At 43.2% G+C, this 22,783-nt stretch overlaps 1 protein-coding gene across 3 annotated transcripts in view; it reads right to left on the reverse strand.

Moving 5' to 3' along the window:
- Window positions 1–22,783, reverse strand: part of Prmt7 (protein arginine methyltransferase 7) — a 47,350-nt gene that overhangs the window by 11,409 nt on the left and 13,158 nt on the right. For all 3 annotated transcript variants that reach the window (XM_028768512.1, XM_028768513.1, XM_028768514.1), the window contains exons 5-9: window positions 17,950–18,058; window positions 7,663–7,775; window positions 5,615–5,856; window positions 5,252–5,432; window positions 561–688 (exon numbers count right to left, since the gene is read on the reverse strand). In XM_028768512.1, the coding sequence (XP_028624345.1) occupies window positions 561–688; window positions 5,252–5,432; window positions 5,615–5,856; window positions 7,663–7,775; window positions 17,950–18,058 (773 nt within the window). The remainder of the gene's footprint in view (window positions 1–560; window positions 689–5,251; window positions 5,433–5,614; window positions 5,857–7,662; window positions 7,776–17,949; window positions 18,059–22,783) is intronic.

Genomic DNA, 22,783 nt, shown 5'->3' on the forward strand with positions numbered 1-22,783 from the left:
TTTTGGTTTTTTGAGACAGGGTTTCTCTGTATAGCCCTGGCTGTCCTGGAACTCACTCTGTAGACCAGGCTGGCCTCGAACTCAGAAATCGCCTGCCTCTGCCTCTCTGCCTCCCAAGTGCTGGGATTAAAGGCGTGTGCCACCACCGCCCGGCTGTGTTTTTCATATATTTGTTTTTAATAGAACTTACCAATCCATAATAGTTTCTACATACACATAGACACACTGATACATCCTGCCACAGACTTTTGCTGTGTAAATAATGATTATTTATTTTGTGTGTGGGGCTGGGGAGTACCATAACACAAACGCAGCAGTCAGAGAACAGCTCTGCGGAATAGGCTCTCTCCTATACAATAGATTCTGGGGCTTGACCTCAGGTCATCAGACTTGGCTACAAGCACCATTACTCACAGGACCATCTTACTAGCCCTTGATTATTTTATTTTGTTCTGATATAAATCTGCCCATTCAAATCTCTGCAAGGTCTTTCCATAGAAAGTTTACATCAATTCAATCTCTGAGGGTCAGTCCTCTATCCCAACAACAAACAGGCATACCTGGTTCTCTGAAGGCTGTACCACACACAGTAGTCATCATGGTGGGCTACCAGGCATCGGGGTGAGCCCTGCACAATAGGTTCCTCTTGCGGCAGGAAGTACACACACTGCATCCAGTGGTCCCGCCACTGAAATAAGGAGTAGAGAGACAGCTTTCACCAAGCTGTGACAACAATGCTTCCAATCCAGCGGCCCAAAGCCAACTACCAGCTGCACAGAGACATAGCATAGACTATAAGTGCCTACTATGGCCCTAAAGAATAAGAAAAAAAAATTTAATCAGAGAAGCCAGTGTCCCAAAAGCTTCCTGGAACCTTGCTGACTTTAAGAGACATCATCAAGGGCAGTGCTGAAGCAGCTTTAGAAGGGACAAGTGCAGTCTCTGATCTCTCCTCACAGAGCAGCACTGTCTTAGGGTCACTATTGCTATAACGAAACACCATGGCCAAGTACAAGCTGGGAAGGAAAGGGTTTATTTGGCTTATGCTTCCACATTTTTATAATCGTTGAAGGAAATCATGAGAAACTCAAACAGGGCAGTAACCTGGAAGCAGGAGCTGAGGCAGAAGTCAAGGAAGAATGCTGCTTACTGGCTTGCTCATCATGGCTTGCTCAGGTCTGCTTTCTTATAGAGCCAGGCCTGCCGGCCCAGGGATTACACAATGGCTGGGTCGTACAACATTAATCACTAATTAAGAAATTGCCTACAGCTGGATCTTAAGGAGGCATTTTATCAACCGAGGTTTCCTCTTTTAAGATGACCCTAGCCTGTGTGAAGTTGACAAAAAACTAGCTTGCACAAGAGTCAATGCCCTTCCCTTCACCTGCTGGACTGTGAGTCATCTTTCATTTGAAGGAAAAATTCTCTGGCTCACAACCAAGACTGACCTAGTGGCCAAGGGGAAACCTTGTTTTAAGAGCCTCTTGGGAGATATCCAAGGCTTTAACATACACAAAATATCCTTTTGTTTTCCTTAGTGACATCAAAACACAGAAAGGTCAAACATAATATAATACATAGTATCTAACTGGATCCTAGACTAGGAAACCAAAAGCTATTCAAAATATTTGGGGACAACTAAGGAAATTTTATTTTGAACTGTATTAGATGTTATGGAATAGTACACTGTTAATTTTCTTAGGTGTTATGATAGTATTTTGCTTATGAGGAAAGTTTTGATCTCATAAGTATCAAAGAGTCAAGGTTTCAGGTATGTGTAACTTACTATCAACTGACTGAGTAGAAACTGTGTGCACTGAGAGAAGAAAGGAAGCAGAGCAAAGGGAGGAAGAGAAGCAACAAATGTGGAGAATATTAATGACTATCAATTAAACTGAAGTACAGGTATGGGCAGTGTCCACTCTCAGTTACTCTGCGATCCTACATTTGTTCGAAACAAAAGTTGGGAAAATAGGGGCTGGGGAAGATGGACTGACTGGTACAGTGGCTGTGGCAAGGCTGGAGGAACTGAGTGTGAATCCCCAGCACCAGTAAAGCTCAACAGTTGGGTGTCTACAACCCGGGGATGGAGAGGGCAGAGGCATCCCTGAGTGGGCAGCCAGCCTGGTCAAGTGTGAGTTTCAGGATCAGTGAGAGGTCATGTTTAAAAACTGAAGATGGAAGGTGAGTGGCCTCTGGCCTCCACATACACACACACGCAGAGGCCCACCGACAGGCACATATGCACATTAACCACTAACAAGTACACACACCACATTCACCAGAACTCATACACGTACCAGTTTCACACACTCTCAAAAAATTTAAAACAAGCCGGGTGGTGGTGGCACACGCCTTTAATCCCAGCACTTGGGAGGCAGAGGCAGGCGGATTTCTGAGTTCGAGGCCAGCCTGGTCTACAGAGTGAGTTCCAGGACAGCCAGGGCTACACAGAGAAACCCTGTCTAGAAAAAACAAAAACAAAAACAACAACAAAAAAAAAAAGTTTAAAACAACACAAAGTTTGTATAGTTTACTCCTTTGAATTAAATGGAGTGTTTAAAAGAAGTAAAATATTCTAAACTGTGAAACATGATTTACAGAGATTCTGACTAGAGATTAAAAACCCAGAGCAGCCAAACTGTAGTGGTACATGCCTTTAATTCCAGTACTCAGGAGACAGAGGTAGGTGGACCTCTGTGAGTTTAAGGACAGCCTGGTCTACAGAGTGAGTTCCAGGATAGCCAGGGCTACAGAGAAACTTTCTGGAAAAAAACAATCAACAAAACAAAAACCAAAGCATCAAATATGTTAGGCAACTATTCTATCACTGAGTTCACTTGAGCCCAAGTGAACCTTTAATAAATAGTGGTAATCCTTACTAAAAATCCCACATATAAGGAAAACAAGAAGAAAAGATAAAGAAGCTATAGTCACATAAATATGTGTGGAACGGTAAACCATGCCAAAAAGCTTGGTGGGTAGAGCAGGTTGAGACCATGGAAACTCACACCTGAGAAGGTAGGTGCTGCCCTGCTCCCTGCCAGATTCCTGGCCTGGAGCATGTGCCACACTCCCCACATAAGGAAACTCAAAGACATGTACCAATGACAAAGACTATGATACAGAATAAAACAACAAATCAAAAAGCCAAAAATATACACACGTGCACACATGCACACACATGCACGCACACACACACACACACACACAGGTTAAATATTAGTAAAACTTCGTATCTGGAAAGAGACACAAGAAAGGTAGTTATTTTGGGTAGTAGGGCCCAATGCAAATTTTACCAAGAAAGTATATTATTATTATTGTTGTTGTTGTTATTATTAATTATTAATTTTGGGATGTGGAGGCAGGGTCTCACTATGTAGCCCTGGCTGGCCTGGAACTTGTTAGTCACACCAGGCAAGCCTCAAATTCAGGGATACATCTGCCTCTATCTCCTAAGTATTGGGATTAAAGGCCTATGTCACCATACCAAACTGGTATATTCTTTTTTTTTTTTAAAGATTTATTTATTTTATGCATATGAGTACACTGTAGCTGTCTTCAGACACACCAGATGAGGGCAATGAATAGCATTACAGATGGTTGTGAGCCACCATGTGGTTGCTGGGAATCAAACTCAGGGCCTCTGGAAGAGCAGTCAGTGCTCTTAACCGCTGAGCCATCTATCCAGCCCAACCAGTATATTCTCATAACCTATAATATATACGTCTTGATTTTTAGAAAATAAGGTGCTAACATTTGGAAAACTTAGAAAGAATAAACTATCTTAAAAAGTTGGTACCTAAGTTAAGATGTGTAGCACAAACCTGTAATCCCCGCACTGAGGAAGCTGAGGAAGGAGGACCATGAATTTGGACCAGCCTGGGTTACCTTGTGAATTTAGGCCAGTTTGTTATATAGCAAGATCTTGTCTCTAAAAGAAAAAAAAATTAAAATATAAAAAAGACATCTGGCTCAACTCTAATGCGGTGAGCACCTGCTTATTGTTATTTCTAGAAATTAAGGAAAGCAGGTCTTGTCACACTCCAATGGCATATATGCAAATGAAGACAAGGCTTATTACCCTTGCCTGGGACACAGCTCATCTACTTGTTCCTGGATTTAGTAAAAAGGCAGGTATCTAAGATGTCTATTCAAATATAACGGCTAACAGAGGATAAGCAGCTTAGCTTCTCTCAGGTTTCTCTGTACTGTGTGAATTTAACCCGCTGTGTGCTCCAGGGGCTTCCCTAATACCTCCCGCTCCCAGACTCCCTATAGGAGGAGGCTGCATCAGGGCCCAGAGAGATGCCCTGTTCAGTGTAAAGACACAGGGTGATTTGAGTCCTTACAGGTGTCCTTTATGTTATTCTTTTCCTACAAAATTAAGAATCCAATGATTATCTTGCAAGTGAGTCACTCTGCACATAAGCAGAAGTACCCAGGGCCCTAACATCTATCACTTCCTACTAGGTTGGACTGTGTCACTAAACTTTGTGAATTTTATTTACTAATATGTAAAAAACAGTATTTCATTGCAGTTCATTTGCTGTTTTATTTCATAGCAGTTTAAAGGCGAAAACTTATCATACATTGACTAGTACTTCCACTTTGTAGTTTATATTCCTCTGCCCATTTACCCTGAAGGTGGATTCTGAACCAAAGTGAGTGAGGTTGTAGTTCTCAATTCCAAGTTGACTCAGGCCCCTGGACGTAGAACCAATTCACTAAGACTTTTGCTGCTCACTGTGGCCACTGGTGTCAACCATGAACTCCCCCAGAGAAGAGGTCAACCTTACTATATATACACTGGCAGGACGTGCTAATTTTATTTTTTATTATTTTTCTTTGTAGTATTTGGGGTGTGCGTATATGTAGCACGGGGGCTCATGCATGCTATGAAAGTGCTCTATTACTGAGTACATTCCAAGTCCAACCCCCCCCCCCTTTTTTTTTGGTTTCTCAAGACAGGGTTTCTCTGTGTAGCCCTGGCTGTCCTGGAACTCACTCTATAGACCAGGCTGGTCTCGAACTCAGAAATCCGCCTGCCTCTGCCTCCCAAGTGCTGGGATTAAAGGCGTGTGCCACCACTGCCCGGCCATTCCCAGTCCTTTGTACATTTGTACTTGTACATGTGCATCTTCCCAAAAGAAAACTTCTTCTTGCCTTTGACTAATAGAGTGACCTAGAGGGTAAACAGAAACAAAAGTTCCCTGACTGACAGGAAATGTGCCCAGCTCCGGCCTCTTACCTGAAGCTCCTGCGGATCTGTCTGTGCCCAAAAGGGCGCCATGGTGCACTTGATCCTGCCCTCAGGATCCATTTCAATGTCCCACCAGGAGAGAACCACCTGGGCCTGGCCAGAGGCCAAGGGTACAAACTGCCTGCTGTGGCACGCTGCTGAGCTGCTGACTTGCTTGCTGAAGTCCACGCTGTGGAAGAATTTGGGAACTGAAGCATAATTTAACTCACATACACCCTTGTTAAGCTTCCACAGAGACCAGCCCAACAGCGGTACTGATACGGAAAGAACTCAGCTAAGTTTCTGTTCCATAAAAGAAGACATCTGATCAAATGTCTCAGAGAAGAGCCACCCAGGGAGGTTCCACAGTACCTGAACATTGGCAGCACATCACTGAGGACAGTGAAGTCAGCAGATGACACCTGATTCAGCTGAATGTCGTAGACTGAAGGCGCACCAGGACACTTCTCCAGTTCTGAGGGAGGAACGATGACCTGCTCTCCAAGTCTAGTCTGAACACGGACGGGAAAGAGCTTGTTCCAGGACCACATCCTCCTGGACTCCACCAGCTGGGCATAGACAGTTGCCCTGTGAGGCACGGCTTCACAGTCTTCCTAGGTTTACATCACAACAAACAAACAGCACAGCAGTCAGTCAGTGCCGCCTCACCAGCGCCTCACACGGGTCAAAAGTGTTCAGATCTGGCTGACTTAGAAACTCTTAACACCTTCCTGTCAGGAGAGTAAACTGCTTTCTGCCCTATGTCTTAAAAGAAAAGAAAGTACATTATGCCTAAAATGATGATTATTTTTAAAGACCTGTAGTCTATGTAGTCTAGACTAACCTCTTACAGTCTTTCTGCCTTAGCTTTGAGTACTAAAATGACTTAAGTTCCTAGTTACCTAAAACTGCTAAATGTAGTGAGAATTTTGGTTTCTTTAAAAAATACAAAAATAGGAATGTACTTTCGTTTTAACCCCAGGTGTGGGGACTATGGTCTGCCTCGTGTTCTAGTAGAGGGGTGATTTTACCAGCTGCTGAAAGTTTCTGTGACTGCGTGGTATTCTGAATTCTGGGGACTTCTCATAGAGAATATAAATGCAATGGGGCCTCAAAAGGTCGGGAGGGTTACTGGTCACGGCGTGTTAAGTAGTCATGCGCAAATAAGAGACAACAACAAGAAGGAATCAGACATCCTGATGGTGAAGATCACACCTGCCCCAAGGAATGCGACGACCCTGAGTAGTCTGACAGTCCCCTTTCCAACCCCTGCCTTTACTCAGGGATCTCTTTTCTTTTCTCTGTATCTTTTTTCTCTCTCATCAAGTTGTTCTCTCTCATCAAGGAGTTGGAAGGGCAGAAAAAGGAAGAATGGAAGAAAGAAGAACCCACAAAGTAGCAAAATCCAGCTACAATTAAATATGTCAAAAGACCTACACACTGACATGCTAATGAACTACCATACAGACCTGGTAGAATCTTCCAAAAAAGTAGCCATTCTGGCTTCAGACTCTTGCACAGAACACCAAACAAATGCCTTCCTGGATGTGAGCACTGCAGCAGCTGCCTATCCCGTCTGCTGGTCTGCTGGGCTCGTCAGCACTAATGAGCATTATCCCTACTTGTTGGGGACATGAAAGTCTTCTTACCCCCAAACACTAGGGAGCCAGGAATGTTAAACACACTGGGGCCTCTCCTTAATGGAGGAGATAAAATACCTGTTTTCCCACCAAGAGGGCTGGGAGTGGATATTGTTAATAACCTGATGACCTTTTTGCCTCTCTGGAGGCAATGTTTACCCCAGGCTCTCCCTCCCTTGACCTTATGTTTAAGGGGACCCATCCTTAGGGGAGATGTCACATACATTTCAGCCTGCTGACGTCTACATTATCATTCAGAGACCACACTAAATTCTAGGCCTTTAGCCCTAGACCCCGCCTCATCCTCACATGTACTTTCCAAAGGAGTCTCACCTTAATTTATTGAGCACCTAGAATTGGACTGATTACCTGGAATGGAAATGACTGTTGGGGGAAAAAAAAAACTTTCCCCAATTATCCTGTGTTTTAAATATGCTGACAATGAAGCACCCGATATTAGACTCCCTGAAGTCTGTCTAGGATGACAAAGTCAACAGGACACCTGCAGAGTCCCCTCACCTACTCTGTTGTGGTCTTATCTCACTCTGCATCCATCTCCGGCCCTGAAATCCCATCAGGATTTTTCACAGCTGGGAGTTATAAGCAAGTTATAAGCAAAAGTTTCTCCAGTTCAGCACTACTGCCACTTGAGCTAGCTGCCTGCCAAGACCTGAAGGGAGGCCCAGGGCGTATGGAGAATCCGTCTGTACTGAGTGAGCATGGTGTAGCAGCAGCTGTGTATGACGGCTACAATCCCAACACTCCTAAGGAAGGCTCTACCTGTACAAGATGCTTGTGTGCGTGCTCGTAAGAGGGCAGTGCTCCCTCTCCAATCAGTTCCGTGTCAAACAGCTCCGTGACCAGAATGTTAGCACGACATGGCAAGTCACCATCTGGAAACAAGCGAATAGAGTCAGAAACATGCAACACACGAGGAAGGGTATTTATGGCAACAAAGACATCAAAGAGACACATCAACAGTAGGAATTAGAGAAATGACTCAGGGGTAAGAGCATGCACTGCTCTTGCAGAAGACCCAAGCTCAGCCCCTAGCACACACATCTGGTGGCTTAGAACCCCTGTTAACTGCAGCTCCAGATCTGATGTCCTCTTTGGGACTCTGCACACATCTGCACTCACATGTTGAGGCATCTATACACACACTCACACACACACACACACGCTTTAAAATAAATCTTAAAAAATAAAAAAAGTTCATGCCATTGAGAGCAGATACACATGCTGAAGTATACGGAACTATATCTGTAACTCACTTTCCAGTGGTTAAAAACCATTGGCATGGTAACAACAGGGTCAGGAATGAGTCCTCTTTGTACTGCTCTTATTGGCTTTACCAACAGCTGGCTTACATTTCTCTTTCAACTCTCTGGTACTGTTAAGAATGGGGGAAAAGGATGGAAGGTGGTGGCACATGCCTTTAATTTCAGCACTCAGGAAGCAAAGGTAGGCAATCTTTGTGAGTTTGAGGCCACTCTGGTCTACAAAGTGTGTTCCTGACTGCCAGAGCTAAATTGAGAAACCCTGTCTCAAAAAATAACAACAAAAAAACACAAAACAACAACAACCAAAACAAGAATGGGAGAAAAAGGAATACCTTGGAGAAAAAAAAAGTCTATAAATACCTAAAATAAAAACTAAGCAGAAATAAAAATAGGGAGAAAAATACAAACAATTTCAGAGGAAAAAAAAAACCTCAGATGGAAATTTTTTCCATCCTCACTAGCAAAATTGAAAAGCAAAAACTGAATGAATGCCAGTACTTCAAGTCTATAGAAAGGGACCCCCCCCAAAAAAAAAAATTCAAAGCAAGAAGAGGCTGATCTGTAAGTCTGCAGTTACTGTAAGCTCAGCCATGAAAACTGAGATCCAAGTCTTAGAACACCCAGATTCTTTCTGCCAAATCCTTTTAGGTTGGTGTCTTGCTACCAAGTAGTCTCCAAATGCCAGCTGTTTAGGAAAAGCAGGGTTTTGAGGAGTTCTTTTGTCAACTATTTTCTAAACCTCTAAAATATACTACTGCTACCATTATAATTTTTAATGAGCCAATAGATTTTGAAAAGAGCTATTTCTCACGGAGAAGGACCTGTAGACATTCCTAATGGCTTCTGAATTACCATGACAAGGCCCATGGCTGTCACTGAGAGAGAAGCAGTGACATGTGCCAGAGAGAATGGACGCAGGGAAGGACTGAGCCTGGAGACTGGCATCCAACCATCGTTAGCCACCTCACCTGCGAACCGGGGGGGGGCAGTGACAAAGGTCTGCCGCACACATGGGGGGGCAGTGACAAAGGTCTGCCGCACACATGGGCTCCCTGTTACTTGCACATCTAGCAAGTAAAGTGGGAGTTGAGAGCACATGCCATCTCTTGGCTTAGAAATAGTGTCCCTTCTCTCTCATATGTTAAATGCCAGCTGGAATACACTGTCCCAACTTGACCTCATCCTGCTACCACTCATTTGCTCGCCTCTTAGGGAGCAGCACCTGCCACACCGCACAGACGCCACACCGCACAGACAGGAGCATCTTTTTTTAGGTCTAGGACTGCCCTACTCACCCCCACGCCTCAATGCCAAGAACAGTACCTAACAGTGCATAAAGTCCGCAAACACCAGCTTAATTCTTTATTATTCCGCCAGTCATCACCAAAACTTGCCATTTCAACCTCCTACATAGAATCTAAGGTGATTATGAGACTTGAAATGATTTACAATACAAGTGTGTTTCATTAAGGTAAAAACAAAGCTTTATGACCCAGTGAGTTTTAGTAAGTACTTCTTAGAGCCTGGCATTTATCAAATGAGTGTAAATTTATGAGGGATGATGTAAAGAAGCCTGGAAAAGGGCAGTTACCCCAGGTGTGTCCTAATTCATCACATGAATGCAACGGGGAGTTGAACAACTGTTGCCACACATACTCAGGGTAATCTATCTCTGAGGTACAGGCTCCAAACTTAGATGCTAATTTTAAGGCCTCAGAACAGACTCTTGGGGGGAATCACATTTGGAATTAGAAGGAAAGTAATAAAGTAACAAAAGCATATGCCTAATCCTAACATTCAGTAGGCCATACATAGTGAGGCTAGCCAGGGCTACAAAGCAGACCCTTTCTCAGTCAACAAAACCAACAAAAAGTGAGAAAGGAGAACCACAATTAGGAGACATAATTGGGTACTAGAAAAAAGGAAAAAAAAAATGGAATGCAGAAGTAGCAGCACTGTACCAGCTAAGGAGGAAAACAGGAAGATGTCTAACTTGCCAATGAGGACCCTCTTGTGGCAGGATACAGCAGTGCACACCTATAGTCCCATCACCTAGGAGGCAGAAGCAGGAAGCCTGTGTTTGAGGACAGCCTGGCCTGGGCTACATAGCAAGACTCTTGGCAAAACAAAACCCTCAGCAAGCCACCTCTTAAGACGGGGGACTTGAAGCCGGGTGTAGTGGAGCACACCTTTAATTCCAGCACTTCAGAGGCAAAGGTAGATGGATATCTCCGAGTTCCAGGCCAACCAGGGCTACATAGAAAAACTGTCTTTGAGAGGAAGAAAAGAGGGAGAGACAGAGAGGGAGAAGAATTGTTAAAGCTGTCATTGGGGCGTGCTTACATTTTCAGAGGTTTAACCCGTTTTCATCATAGTGGCAGGGAGCATGACCACAGGTGCAATGTTGGAACAGGAGCTAAGAGCTACATCATGATCAACAAGCAGAGGGAGGCTAGGCTTGGCATGGGCTTCTGAAACATCCAAGCCCAGCCCACACTTCCTCCAACACAAGGCCACACCTCCTAATCCTGTTAAACTGTCACTTCCTGTTGACGAAGCATCCAAATATATGAGCCTATCAACTTTTTTTTTTTTTTTTTTTTTTTTTTTTTGGTTTTTCGAGACAGGGTTTCTCTGAGTAGCCCTGGCTGTCCTGGAACTCACTCTGTAGACCAGGCTAACCTCGAACTCTCGAACTCAGAAATCCGCCTGCCTCTGCCTCCCAAGTGCTGGGATTAAAGGCGTGCGCCACCACCGCCCGGCAAGCCTATCAACTCTTACTCTAACCACCAAGGGGCATAAGGGCACAAGCCTGTGTGATTCCAACATAGGATGCAGAAGAATCTCCAATTTGGAGCCAACTGGGTTACAAAGTAAGACTTTGCAAAAGAAAGAAAGGGAAGAGGGAAGAAGGGGAGGTAGGTTGGTTTGATTGAGAATGTTTCCTATACATTTACATCTCTAAATACTTCCCACCCACCCCCATCCCCCCCACCCACCCCCCCACCCGTAGTGCTAGGAGGTATGGTCTTGCTGGAAGAATTATGTCACTGGGGAGTGATCTTTGAGGTTTCAAAGCCATTCTCAGTTTGCTGTCTGCCTCCTGCTTCCTGCTTACACCGTAAACTCTCAAGTTTGCTGCTCTAGCCACCAAGCCCAACTACTGCCAAGTGAACTCATGATGATGATGGTGATGGACTGCTATCCTTCAGGAACTGTGAGCCCCAATACTCTCTCCTTCTAAAGCTGTCTTGGTCATGATGTCTCATCACAGCAACAGAAAAGGAACTAATGTAGAAAAGATAAAAAAAAAAGTATTGGCAATAAGATATGATTAATTTTGGCATACATCTCCAACAGCACACTGCTTAGCAACAAATACAAAGAACTATACGGACACAGTGACGTGACATTCAAAAACATTAAGCTGCTTTCAACTGTCAAGAATGCTAAGAAACAAAGACCAAGAAGCAGACATGCTCACATAGATGGGGCAAGCTCTCAGACCTCAAGCTTTCACAAAGAACTACAAGCAACTAAGTAGTGTTTGGGATGGGATGGGATGGGTTGGTGGGTAGGAGTGACAATCTTCAAAGGGAAGACATACCTACAAGTAATGTTATATAGACTGAACAGGCTGTATTTAGGAAAAGTGTGTGTGTGTGCACGTGTGTGTATGTGTGTGTGTATGTGTGTATATGTGTGTGTGTGTGACAAGAATAAACAGGTAAAAGAGGGAAAATGAATTTTAAAGAGAACCAAGAGTATACAGGAACATGATGAAGCAGAGGGATGATGTCATTACAACCTCGAAAAAAACTTAAAAAAAAAAAAAAAAGCTAGAAAACCTGTTAGGTACCAAGCCAGTCTGAGAGCGCTCACAATCTTAGAAGACAATAGGTGTCCAAACGGCAGTGTTGTGCAGTCATTTAGAAGATGATCTTTACAAGAAGCAGTGAGATCACAGAAGAGTGGTATTGAAGGTTGCTCCAGGAACAGAAGAGACTTCAGCAGTTGTGACATGGAGTGAGAATTTTTTGTTTCTTTAAAAACACAGAAATGTTATGTAAATGTGTTTTTGTTTTAATCCCAGGTTGGAATATGGGGCTGCTTCAGATTGTCCGCAACAGCTGACTATGACTTGACGAGTGCTCAATCAGGGTGTGATTCTGCCAGCTGCAGAGAATTTGTTTGGAATTCTGGGGACTCTTGAGAAGGTATAAAAATTCTAGAGTCCTGACAGGGCTGCTGCTGCTGCACCTGCTGCTGCTGCGGTTTGTCCCATGGTTGTGAGCAAGAAAGAGACTACAAGAAACTGGATATCCTGACTGTGAAGATCAAACTTGACCCAAGGAACTCAATGTCCCAGTCAGTAGTCTAAGGAGATCGATGCCCCTTTTCCCCTCTAACCTTTCACTCCTCCCAAGTGTTGGGGGCTTTTAAAGGATTGGGGTGGTGAAGGGAGATAGGAAAAAGAACCCAATAAAGTAGCGAAAAGTCTGGCTACAGTGATATGCTTCTGTTACTGCCTTAACCAAGGCGGGAAGTCAGTGGAGTTGGTTAGGTAAGCAATGGTGAAGGTGAGCAAAAGCCATGAGGCTGTGAGGCATTAGCTCAGAGTCCTAGAAGCTCAGTGTAGGTGTGCACCGAGTGAGTAAAACGGCAAGAGAGGAGAGGAGACAGCAGATGTGAGGGTGCTGGAAAGATGTTTACACTTCAGACGTTACAGATGGGGGGTCTCAAAGAATTCTGAGAAAAGGAAGCATGACGGGTCAGTAGGAACAATGGTTTACTATTTTAATAGCCAGTGTGAGACATGAGAGCCTAAACTACCATGCGTAGTGGAGATGAGGAGAGGAGTTTTAAGTGGAAAACATACTCAGGAAGTAAAATGAATGGCGTTCCATTAGCATGGAATGAACAAGGGCACACCAAAGATTAGTGCCTGGTTTTAGGTTTGGGTGATTAGGTAAATCAGAGTGATACTAAGTACCTATGTGTGAGCAATAAAACAACAAGTTCTACTCTGGATATACTGACTTCTTTTTCTAGATATCATTATTTAATCCAGTCTTTTCCAAAGGTATTTTTAGATCATTTTTTTGTATATATGCATCAGGTAATACTTCCTGCCAAAATTATAAAAATTTCTGAGCTCAAGATAAGGTTCTACACCTTCATTAGCTAATATGTTAAGAAAACTGGGCCAGCTGGGTGTGGTGGTGCAGTTCTTTAATCCCAACACTTGGGAGGCAGAGGCAAGCAGGTATCTGTGAGTTCAAGACCAGCCTGGTCTACATAGCAACTTCCAGGACAGCCAGAGCTACATAGAGACCCTGTCTCAAAAATAAAAATAGAAAAAAAAAAGGAAAAAGAAAAGAAGACTGGTCTTAGGGGCTGGAGAGATGGGTCAATGGAAAAAAAAAAACACTGGCTGCTTTTCCAGAGGAACCAGGTTCAATTCCAAGCACCCACACAGCAATTAACAACTGTCTCTAACTCCAGTTCCAGGAGATATGGCATCCTTTTTCTGACCTCTTCAGACAAGATGGTGCATAGAAATACATGCAGACACACACACATATATTTAAAAAAAAAAAAAAAAACTTAAAGAAAGAAAAAACTGAGCCAGGTGGTGGTGACAGAGACAGGCGGATTTCTGAGTTCGAGGCCAACCTGGTCTACAGGGTGAGTTCCAGGACAGCCAGAACTACACAGAGAAACCCTGCCTCGAAAAAAAACAAAAAAACAAAAAAAAAAAACAAAAAACAAAACAAAAAAAAGAAAAAGAAAAAAAAAACAAAAAAAAAGAAAAAGAAAAAACTGAGTTTAGATGTCCTAAAAACAGTAAGATGTTCCTTCTAAGAAATGACACCAGTCTGGAGAAGATGGATCTGTGGGTGTCATAAACCTAAAGTCACCTGGAAAGAAAGAATCTCAGTTGAAGGACTGCCTGTATGCATTTTCTTGATTGTTGATTAATATGAAAGGGCCCAGCCCTCTGTGGGCTGAATGTGAGCCTGGAAACAATAATCAGTGTCCCTCCACGGTTTCTGCTCCGAGTTCCTGCCACGCAAGGCTCCCTTCAATGACGGTATGCACGTAAGAGGGAAGAGCACTTCTGGAGTTAACTCTGACTGACTTCTTACTCGTGATTAATCATGAGTGAGCCTGCCGACATCTGTCTGTCTTTGTTTTTAATTAAGATGTTTAAGACGTGTGTTACACCCTGACAAGTTCCTCTGCTCACACATACGTCCTTGAGAGACTGTTCAAGCCTAAAGGAAACAGTCTTAGTCAAACATACAGATACTGTGTACCATAAACTTGCCACGTAAGAATCTATAGTCATTGTTTATATTCCTGGAAGTGGTCATGCTTTGTGTCGCTTGCCTTTAAGACACTGAAAACATACACTTGCTGCTGGCACAGTATCCCAGCAGCCCTCCTGTCTCCTGCATCTTATTTCTGCCTTTCCTATAATATCCTTATTCCCCCAGTCAAGGTTCCCACGTTGACTGACCGGCTGGATCCAGCAAATGAGTCAAGTAAAACCTCTTCCTTCCCAAGTGGCTTTGGGCATGGTGTTTATCACAGTGACAGGAAAGCAAACCTGGGTAAAAACACTTGCTGTGAAAGCAAGAAGACCTGAGTTCACATCCCTACCACAGTGGAAAGTGAGCATGACCTTCCAGCATCAGGGAGACAGGGAGACAGGAATCACAGGAGCTCATTAGACAACCAGTCCAGCTCAAAGAGCAAGCAAGGTGGCCAGGCGTGATGGTCCTCACTCCTCTTTAATCCCAGCACTAGGAAGCAGAGGCAGTATATCTATGAGTTCAAAGCCAGCCTTGGTTAGAGTGTGAACTCCCGTCAGCAGAGCTACATAAGGAGATCTTGTCTCAATTTATTAAAAAAAAAAAAAAAGGGGGGGGGGTGGAGAACAATGCAAGAAGACATTTGAAGTTCCTCTCTGGTCTCTGAATGTGTCCACATGGGTGAACCTGCACACACACACACACACATACATCGCTTATACACACCAGACTCAGACAGTGGGGAAAAGAGAGAGAAAGTGAGAATTTACTAAGGTTTAATATAGATTTAAGGAGTGTTGAGAGAGAGACAGAGTGATGTTTCAGAGAAGAATAGCACACACACACAGTCAAGTGAGGGGCCTTGCTTCTCAGTGGTGGTTTGATTGTTTCTTTGTTCAGCCAGGTCCAGTGTGCAAACCTTTAACCCCAGCACTGACCATTCAGAAGCAAGTGAGTCTCTGGGAGTTTGAGGCCAAGCTCATCTACAATTTTGAGCTCCAGACCAGTCAAGGCTACATAGTGAGACCTTGTCTCAAAAAAACAAGCAAGTACGCATGTAATTTTAAAAACAAATAAGCCTTTAAAAATTGGAAACAGGTTTTAAGATGTTAGTTTGTAATTCTATCACTCTAACCTTAACTGATGAGGGCACAAACTGTAAATCATAGTAATTACATTAAAGTCAGTTAGGACCTGGGAAGACACAGTTAAGAGAGCGGCTGCATCTGCAGAGGAGCAGAGTTCAGAACCTAGCACCGACATCCAGATGCTTTTGGCTTCAGTGGATACCGGCATACACTATATACATACACATGCATACACATATTTTAAATCTTAAAAATAAAATAATTAAGCCAGGCAGTGGTGGTACATGCCTTTAATCCCAGCACTCGGAAGGAAGGCAGAGGCAGGTAAACCTTTGAGTTTGAAGCCAGCCTGGTCTACAGAGTGAGCTCCAGGAGAGCCAAGGCTACACAGAGAAAAACAAGCTGTATTGAAAAACTCAACAACAAAAAATATTTTAAATGGCATTATAGTAACTTAAGAGTGTTGGAGTAGAACTTAGAATAAAATGCACAAGGCCCCATGATTGATCTCCAGATCTGAGACAAAAGGCCACAAAAAACACAACTCTTATAGAGGATAACATTTCACTGGGGTCGGCTTATACTTCAGAGGTTTATTCCATTATAATCTCTCTACAATACAATTCCACCCTTGAAATTCTAGAAAGAGATGATTTACATGAAAGAAAGAATAACAGTGAGAACCTAGAATCACGTGAAGACTAACAGCACAAGGGTCATAAAAAAATCTTTTGGGTATGAAAGAGATAATCTATTGTGTTGATTATGGTTGTGATTACAAGTTTCCCTCAATTTGCAAAATTCAAACAACAATCATATGTTCATGTTTTGTTTCTGAGAGTCTTGCTATGTAGCCTGTCTTAGTTGGGTTTTATTGCTGTGAAGAGGCCCCATGACCAAGACAACTCTTACAGAGAATAACATTTCACTGGGGTCGGCTTACAGTTCAGAGGTTTATTCCATTACAGTCTCACGTCAGGAAGCATGGCAGTGTGCAGGCAGAGGTGGTGCTGGAGAAGGAACTAAGAGCTCTTTATCTTGATTCACAGGTGGCAAGGAGGGATTGTGGATGTGGGCATAGCTTGAGCATTTAAGACCTCAAAGCCCCTCTTCCACAGTGACACACTTCCTCTAGAAAGGCCATACTCTGTAGCCAAGCATTCAAACACATGAGTCTATGGGGGCCATACCTATTCAAACCAGCACACAGACCAAGTTAGCCTTAAATTCACAATCCTCTTAAATGTTGGGATTATAGGTATATATCATAATACAAGGCTACACTATATTCTTAAAGTAGAAGTATCCTCATCATATGAATTTACACTGATGTAATGGGCCCGGTGTGACAGCACATGTAATCCCAGCACTTAAGACCCTCAAAAGAATTTTCATAGTCATGAGTTTATTTGAGGCAGCCTGAACTGAACATATACAACACACACAAAAACACACAGCACACACACACACACACCTCACACAGAGATTTTTTAAATTAATTAAATTTACTGATTTTATTTTATGTTTTGCCTGTATGTATGTCTGCGTACCATGTGTATGCTTTGTGCCCACTAATGTCAGAAGGCATGCAATACCCTGGAACCACAGTTATGGATGATTATGAGCTACCATGTGGGTGCTAAGAATTGAGCTTCAGTCCTCTAAAACAGCATCCAGTGCTCTTAAACTCTGAACCATCTCTCCAGCCCTATACTTGGGTTGTTTTTAGAAAAGATTTTGCTATGTAGTCCAAGCTGACTTGAAACCCAGGATCATCCTCCTGTCTCAGCTTCCAAAATGGTTGAGATTACCCATACCTAGCTTAAATTACTATTATTTTAGGGTCTTACCAAAATCAAACCCAGGGGCTTATGCACCTAATTCACTCTACCAGTGGCTACATCCTCACCCCCAAAGTAATTTTTTTTTTTTTATGAAGAAAAACAAAAACAGCTGTGGTAATACACATGCCTATAGTTCCAGGTCTCAGGAGGACCAAGGCCAACCTCAGCTACAGAGCCAACCTGGACTGTATTAGATCCTGATGGTATTGACAAAGTAAACTTAAAATAAAATACTGACTTTAAATAGATCCTTCAATCCTAAAATACTACATCTTAAGAACTGGTGATGGCCTAACTCCTACAGACATCTTAGCTGTGCTTTCCAAGTTTCAAGGAGCATGTGAAATTTTCAAAGTTTCAAATTCCTGACTCTAAAAACTTTTCTTGCTACCTCAAGTTTTACAAAAGTTGGGCTACTCAAGAATTGCAACATGCTTAAATCGAAAAGCACCTTTCCTGTGTGTGATTGACTGCTGCAAACTCATTGGCTCTGCTTTTCACACAGAACTTCCCACCCTGGAGGTATGGTGCTCACCTGGTCCCACCGTCACCTCAGTAGAATGCTTGTTAATAACTTTAATCTTATCACTGAAGCCATTTTTCTCCACAATCTTCACAGCAGCCTCAGCCATAGGCTTAAAAACCTATAAATCGAAAAAAAGGGGCAGGAGAAGATGACAGGGAGGGAAAATGAGCAATGTGCTATTTTAAAAAAACAAAAACCTTACCACTCAAGGACTCAGAGCTAGCGAGACAGTACCTGACTCAGGTCCCATGATTTGCTAAAAGTGTTTTATTCTCCAAATATGTCATGAAAATGAACATAAAAGGATGAAATCCAACCAGGTATCATGTTTGCTATCCCAGAATTCAAGAGGGTAAGGCAGGAAAATTATCATGAGTTAGAGACAAGCCCGAGCTACACAGTGAAACTGTCTCAATAGCTTCCACCTGAACAAAATGATAAAGTTCAATACTATTTAGAACTTCCCATTTTATGCCAACTAAATGCAAATGAAGGAATCTTGCACTACCTACTAAGGGCAGTAGGTGTCGCTGCCATGGTAAAGATAATAAGAACAGAGCTGTCCCACAATCCTGGGAATGCATACTTTGTGTTACCCAGTTCAAAAAGCACAGCCTCTATTTCCCTATGGTACTTGGGACCCTCCACAATGTAGACCACTTTACTCTCCCAGCTGTACCGTTTCTTCACCCACACGGTCCTCTCCAGCATTCATAGGCAAGTCTAAACTATCCCACCTCATCTGCCAAATCGAATCCTACTGGAGGCTGGGAATGGTGAACTGTAACCTCAGCACCTGGGAGGTATAGGTAGGAGAAGCAGGAGTTCAAGGCCAGCCTAGACCACACAAGACCCTACTATGTAAAGCAAACATACAAACACAACCCACAGGAAAGCATTAAGTTTTTCCTCCAGAAGTCATGAGCCCCTGAGCCCTTCTCTAGCCCCTCTAATCCTGACTTTTCAACTTGCCTAGTCTAGATGTCACAACTCTAACCATAAAAACACAGAAACTCCCATAAATACAAAGTGGAAACAAATAAATGACAGGATATTTTCATTTTTTTCCCTAAATCTTTTTCTGTATTTTCTACCATGAAAATGATTTTGGTTTTTATACTACTGATAAAAGCCATATTATTTTTTGTGAAGACTGTATGTACTCAGCTGGGGGGGGGGGGAAGCAATCACTTCTAAAGTGTAGGGTTTTTTTTTCACATATAGCCTCTGGCCTCAAACCTTTGGTCCTCATCAATTACTTTGACCCTCTAAGATGATCACAAGCCAAGTGTCCTCCTCCTTCTGCTGCCTTCCCTAAACCTCAGTCTGACGATCACAGCCTCGCCTCAGTCCAGTTCAAGATCTCCTGGGGCTGGAGAGACAGTGCACCTCAAGAGTGTGTGATGCTATTTTTAACCGTCACTTGGCATAATACAGTATCAATTGAGAAGGGCATGTCTGGATTAGACTGGCCTGTGAACACACCTGTGAGGGACTTTTCTTAATTGGGTGAACAGACCCACCCTGAATCCTGACCAGCACCATGTCATGGGCTAGGTCCAGGACTGACTGAAAGAGAAGGCCAGCTGAGCGCAAACCTGCACCCATCACTCATTACTTTCGGTTCTTGACTGGGAATATAATTCAACTAGCTGCTTCAAGTTCCTGACACCCTGACTTCTCCCCAGTGAGAACCTGGAACTGTGAACAAGGAGCCCTTTTATCCCTAAATTGCTTCTGTCAAAATTGAAAATGAAACTAAGGCAGCAGTGCCAGTGTGAGGACCATGAAAACCCTACACGGGAAAACCCTGCAGTCCCTCTGCAATCCCAGAGCACAGGAGCCTCACCCAGAGAACAAGACGCTCGCTCGCTCGGCTTAGACGAGCTCAAGTGGCCCTACATCAATATACAAGGTGGAGACGGACTGAGGAAGACAACATGTCAGCCTCTGGCCTCCACACACATGCACACAAACATGCAAACCCAAACATACTATCCTCTCACCCTAAACACGTGAAGCAGGCTTCTCCACACCTACTATCCCCTCGCTCAGAGCAGGGGCAGTGGTGCAGTATAGGAACTGACCTGCTTTAAAGTGATGACCCCATCTGGCTTAAGGGAACTAAATCCCCTTCGTCAATTATTTCAGCCAATTATAGATACAAGGAAAGATTTGCAGAAGTGTCTACGAAAAACCTGCTGCTTTTAAAAGCGAAAACAAGTTAGGCTCATGTGTTCCTGGCTGACGTCCCCTCCAGCAGCTCTCTTACAGCCAGCAGAGGTATAAGCCTTTGAAGGAAGGTGGTCTAGCAACACAGAACAGTAAGATTCATACAGACATGAGAGATGGCTCAGGAGTACGTACTGCTTTACAGGAAACCAGAATTCAGTTCCCAGTACCACAGTAGTCAGCTTAGAAGCATGCAAAGCTTGACTTGCTGCCCTCCTTTAGTCTGAGGCCACTGACATGGGTACACACACAAACACACACACGCATAAATAAAAACAAACTCTTAAAAAAAATAGGGGCTGATAAGATACCTCAGTGCTTAAAAGCACATCCTGCTCTTCCAGGGGCCCGTGCTTACAAGCTAGATTAGGGGACTGAACGCCCTCTTCTGGCCTTCATAGGCACGTGTACTCATATGTGCACACACAATTAATCAAAAATAAGGTCCTGAAAAATTATTTTAAAGGTCATTAATAAAGTGGGGAGTGGTAGTGTACACTTTTAATCCTACCACTCAGGGGGTAGAGGCAGGTAGATCTCTTAAATTGGAGGCCAGCCTGGTTACATACAGAGTGAGTTCCAGGATAGCCAAGGATAACAGTCAGCCAAGGAGATAGAGAAACCCTAACTCCAAAAACAAAAACAACCAACCAACAACAAGGTCACTAATGATTTACTAGTGCCAATTCAACTGTTAGTCTTTATCTAGCTAGCCAAACTTTTTTTTTTTTCTTTTAAGATTTGGCTTTTTTATTTTTGGGGTTCTTCGGTTTATTCTATCTATGAGCATTCTGCTGCATGTACACCTGCATGCCAGAAGAGGGCATCAGATCCCTTTATAGATGGTTATGAACCACCATGTGGGTGCTAGGATTGAACTCAGTACCTCTGGAAGAGCAGATAGTTCTCTTAACCACTAAGCCATCTCTCCAGCCCTTAAGCCAAACCTTTATACCTACCTGTACTATCTAACACAGTAGCAACATGTAGCTGATTAAAATGGCATGAAATAAAAAATTCATTCCTCAAGTACTTGGTAACTGGTGGTTTGACTAAGAATGGCTCCCATAAGTTCATATATTGGACCGCCACTCTCTTAATGCCAGTGCAGCCTCTTGCTTGCCGAGCCCCGGCCAAAGAAGGGGGTAAGTAAGGAGGTGCCCATACCATAGCTCCTACAAAGCAGACTGCCCGCAAATCCAATGGTGGTAAAGCACCCACCAACAACTGGCTACAAAAGCCGTTCGCAAGAGTGCGCCCTCTACTGGAGGGATGGAGAAACATCATCATTACAGCCTGGTATGTGAAATCAGGCACTATCAGAAGTCCACTCAACTTCTGATTCGCAAGCTCCCCTTTTAGCGTCTGGTGCGAGAAATTGCTCAGGACTTCAAAACAGATCTGCGCTTCCAGAGTGCAGCTATTGGTGCTTTGCTGGAGGCAAGTGAGGCCCATCTGGTTGGCCTTTTTGAAGACACCAACCTGTGTGCTATCCATGCCAAACGTGCAACAATTATGCCAAAAGATATCTAGCTAGCACGCCGCATACTCGGAGAGCGTGCTTAAGAGTCTACTATGAGGGGAAACATTTCATTTTCAAACAAAAATATTTTTCCCCTCTTCTTCCTGTTATCAGTAGTTCTGAATGTTAGATAGTTTTTCCATGGGGTCAAAGGTACCTGAGTATATGATTGCGAGTGGAAACATAGAGGACAGAATCAGGTATTAGCCGTTTCTCCACATTAATTGTGTGTGAATTTTTAATATAAATACAAGGTGTAAAGCATTAATTAATGCAAGCAAAATGTTTCAGTGAACACATTTCAAGAGCTCAACTTTATAACAATTATAAACAAACCTGTTAAAATTTTCTGGACAATGCCAGCATTTGGATTTCTTTAAAATAAGTAAATTTCTTGGATTTCTTTAAAATAAGTAAATTTCTTATTGACAGTAACTAAATGATGTTTGTAGCATTTTTATCATACAGTAGATGCAATCCATTCACTATACTTTTCTAAATGAGTTGTCCTACATGCAAGTACATGTTTTTAATGTTGTCTGTCTTCTGTGCTGTTCCTGTAAGTTTGCTATTAAAATGCATTACACTATGGAGGGGTGAGGGGGGAGCTACACCAGGTCCAGTCTCTACTCCTCAGCACCACCTCAGCTGCCATCACTCTCTAGGACATGATGACACTGTAAGGAGGCCCCCAGCTACATGCTTTCTTTTATGAGAGTTGTCTTACTCATGGTGTCTCTACACAACCTGTGACTAAATTACAACCATTGTCACCTAGCTACACCTGTTGAGTACTACCTCCTTTCCAAGGCTTCCGTGAATCTGCTCTATGGCTTCCACAGTATTCTGCCTTCTGGGATCATTTCCTGTCTGAACTTGACTTTACTGGCCACATTTCCTCAGCCATTGAAACACAAAAATATGTTTCCAAGTTTAGCTCTTCTCTCTTCCCTCCCCAAGCAATCTCACTGCTGACTTTACCAGTTATATGCTGGCAGGTGAGTACCACGCCCACCTGTATACAGCCTTCTGTGTGTGTTTCGTTATATGCTGGCAGGTGAGTACCATGCCAACCTGTACACAGCCTTC

This window comes from Grammomys surdaster, unplaced genomic scaffold (assembly GCF_004785775.1).
Source record: "Grammomys surdaster isolate TR1022 unplaced genomic scaffold, NIH_TR_1.0 187, whole genome shotgun sequence".
Taxonomy (NCBI): Eukaryota; Metazoa; Chordata; class Mammalia; order Rodentia; family Muridae; genus Grammomys; species Grammomys surdaster.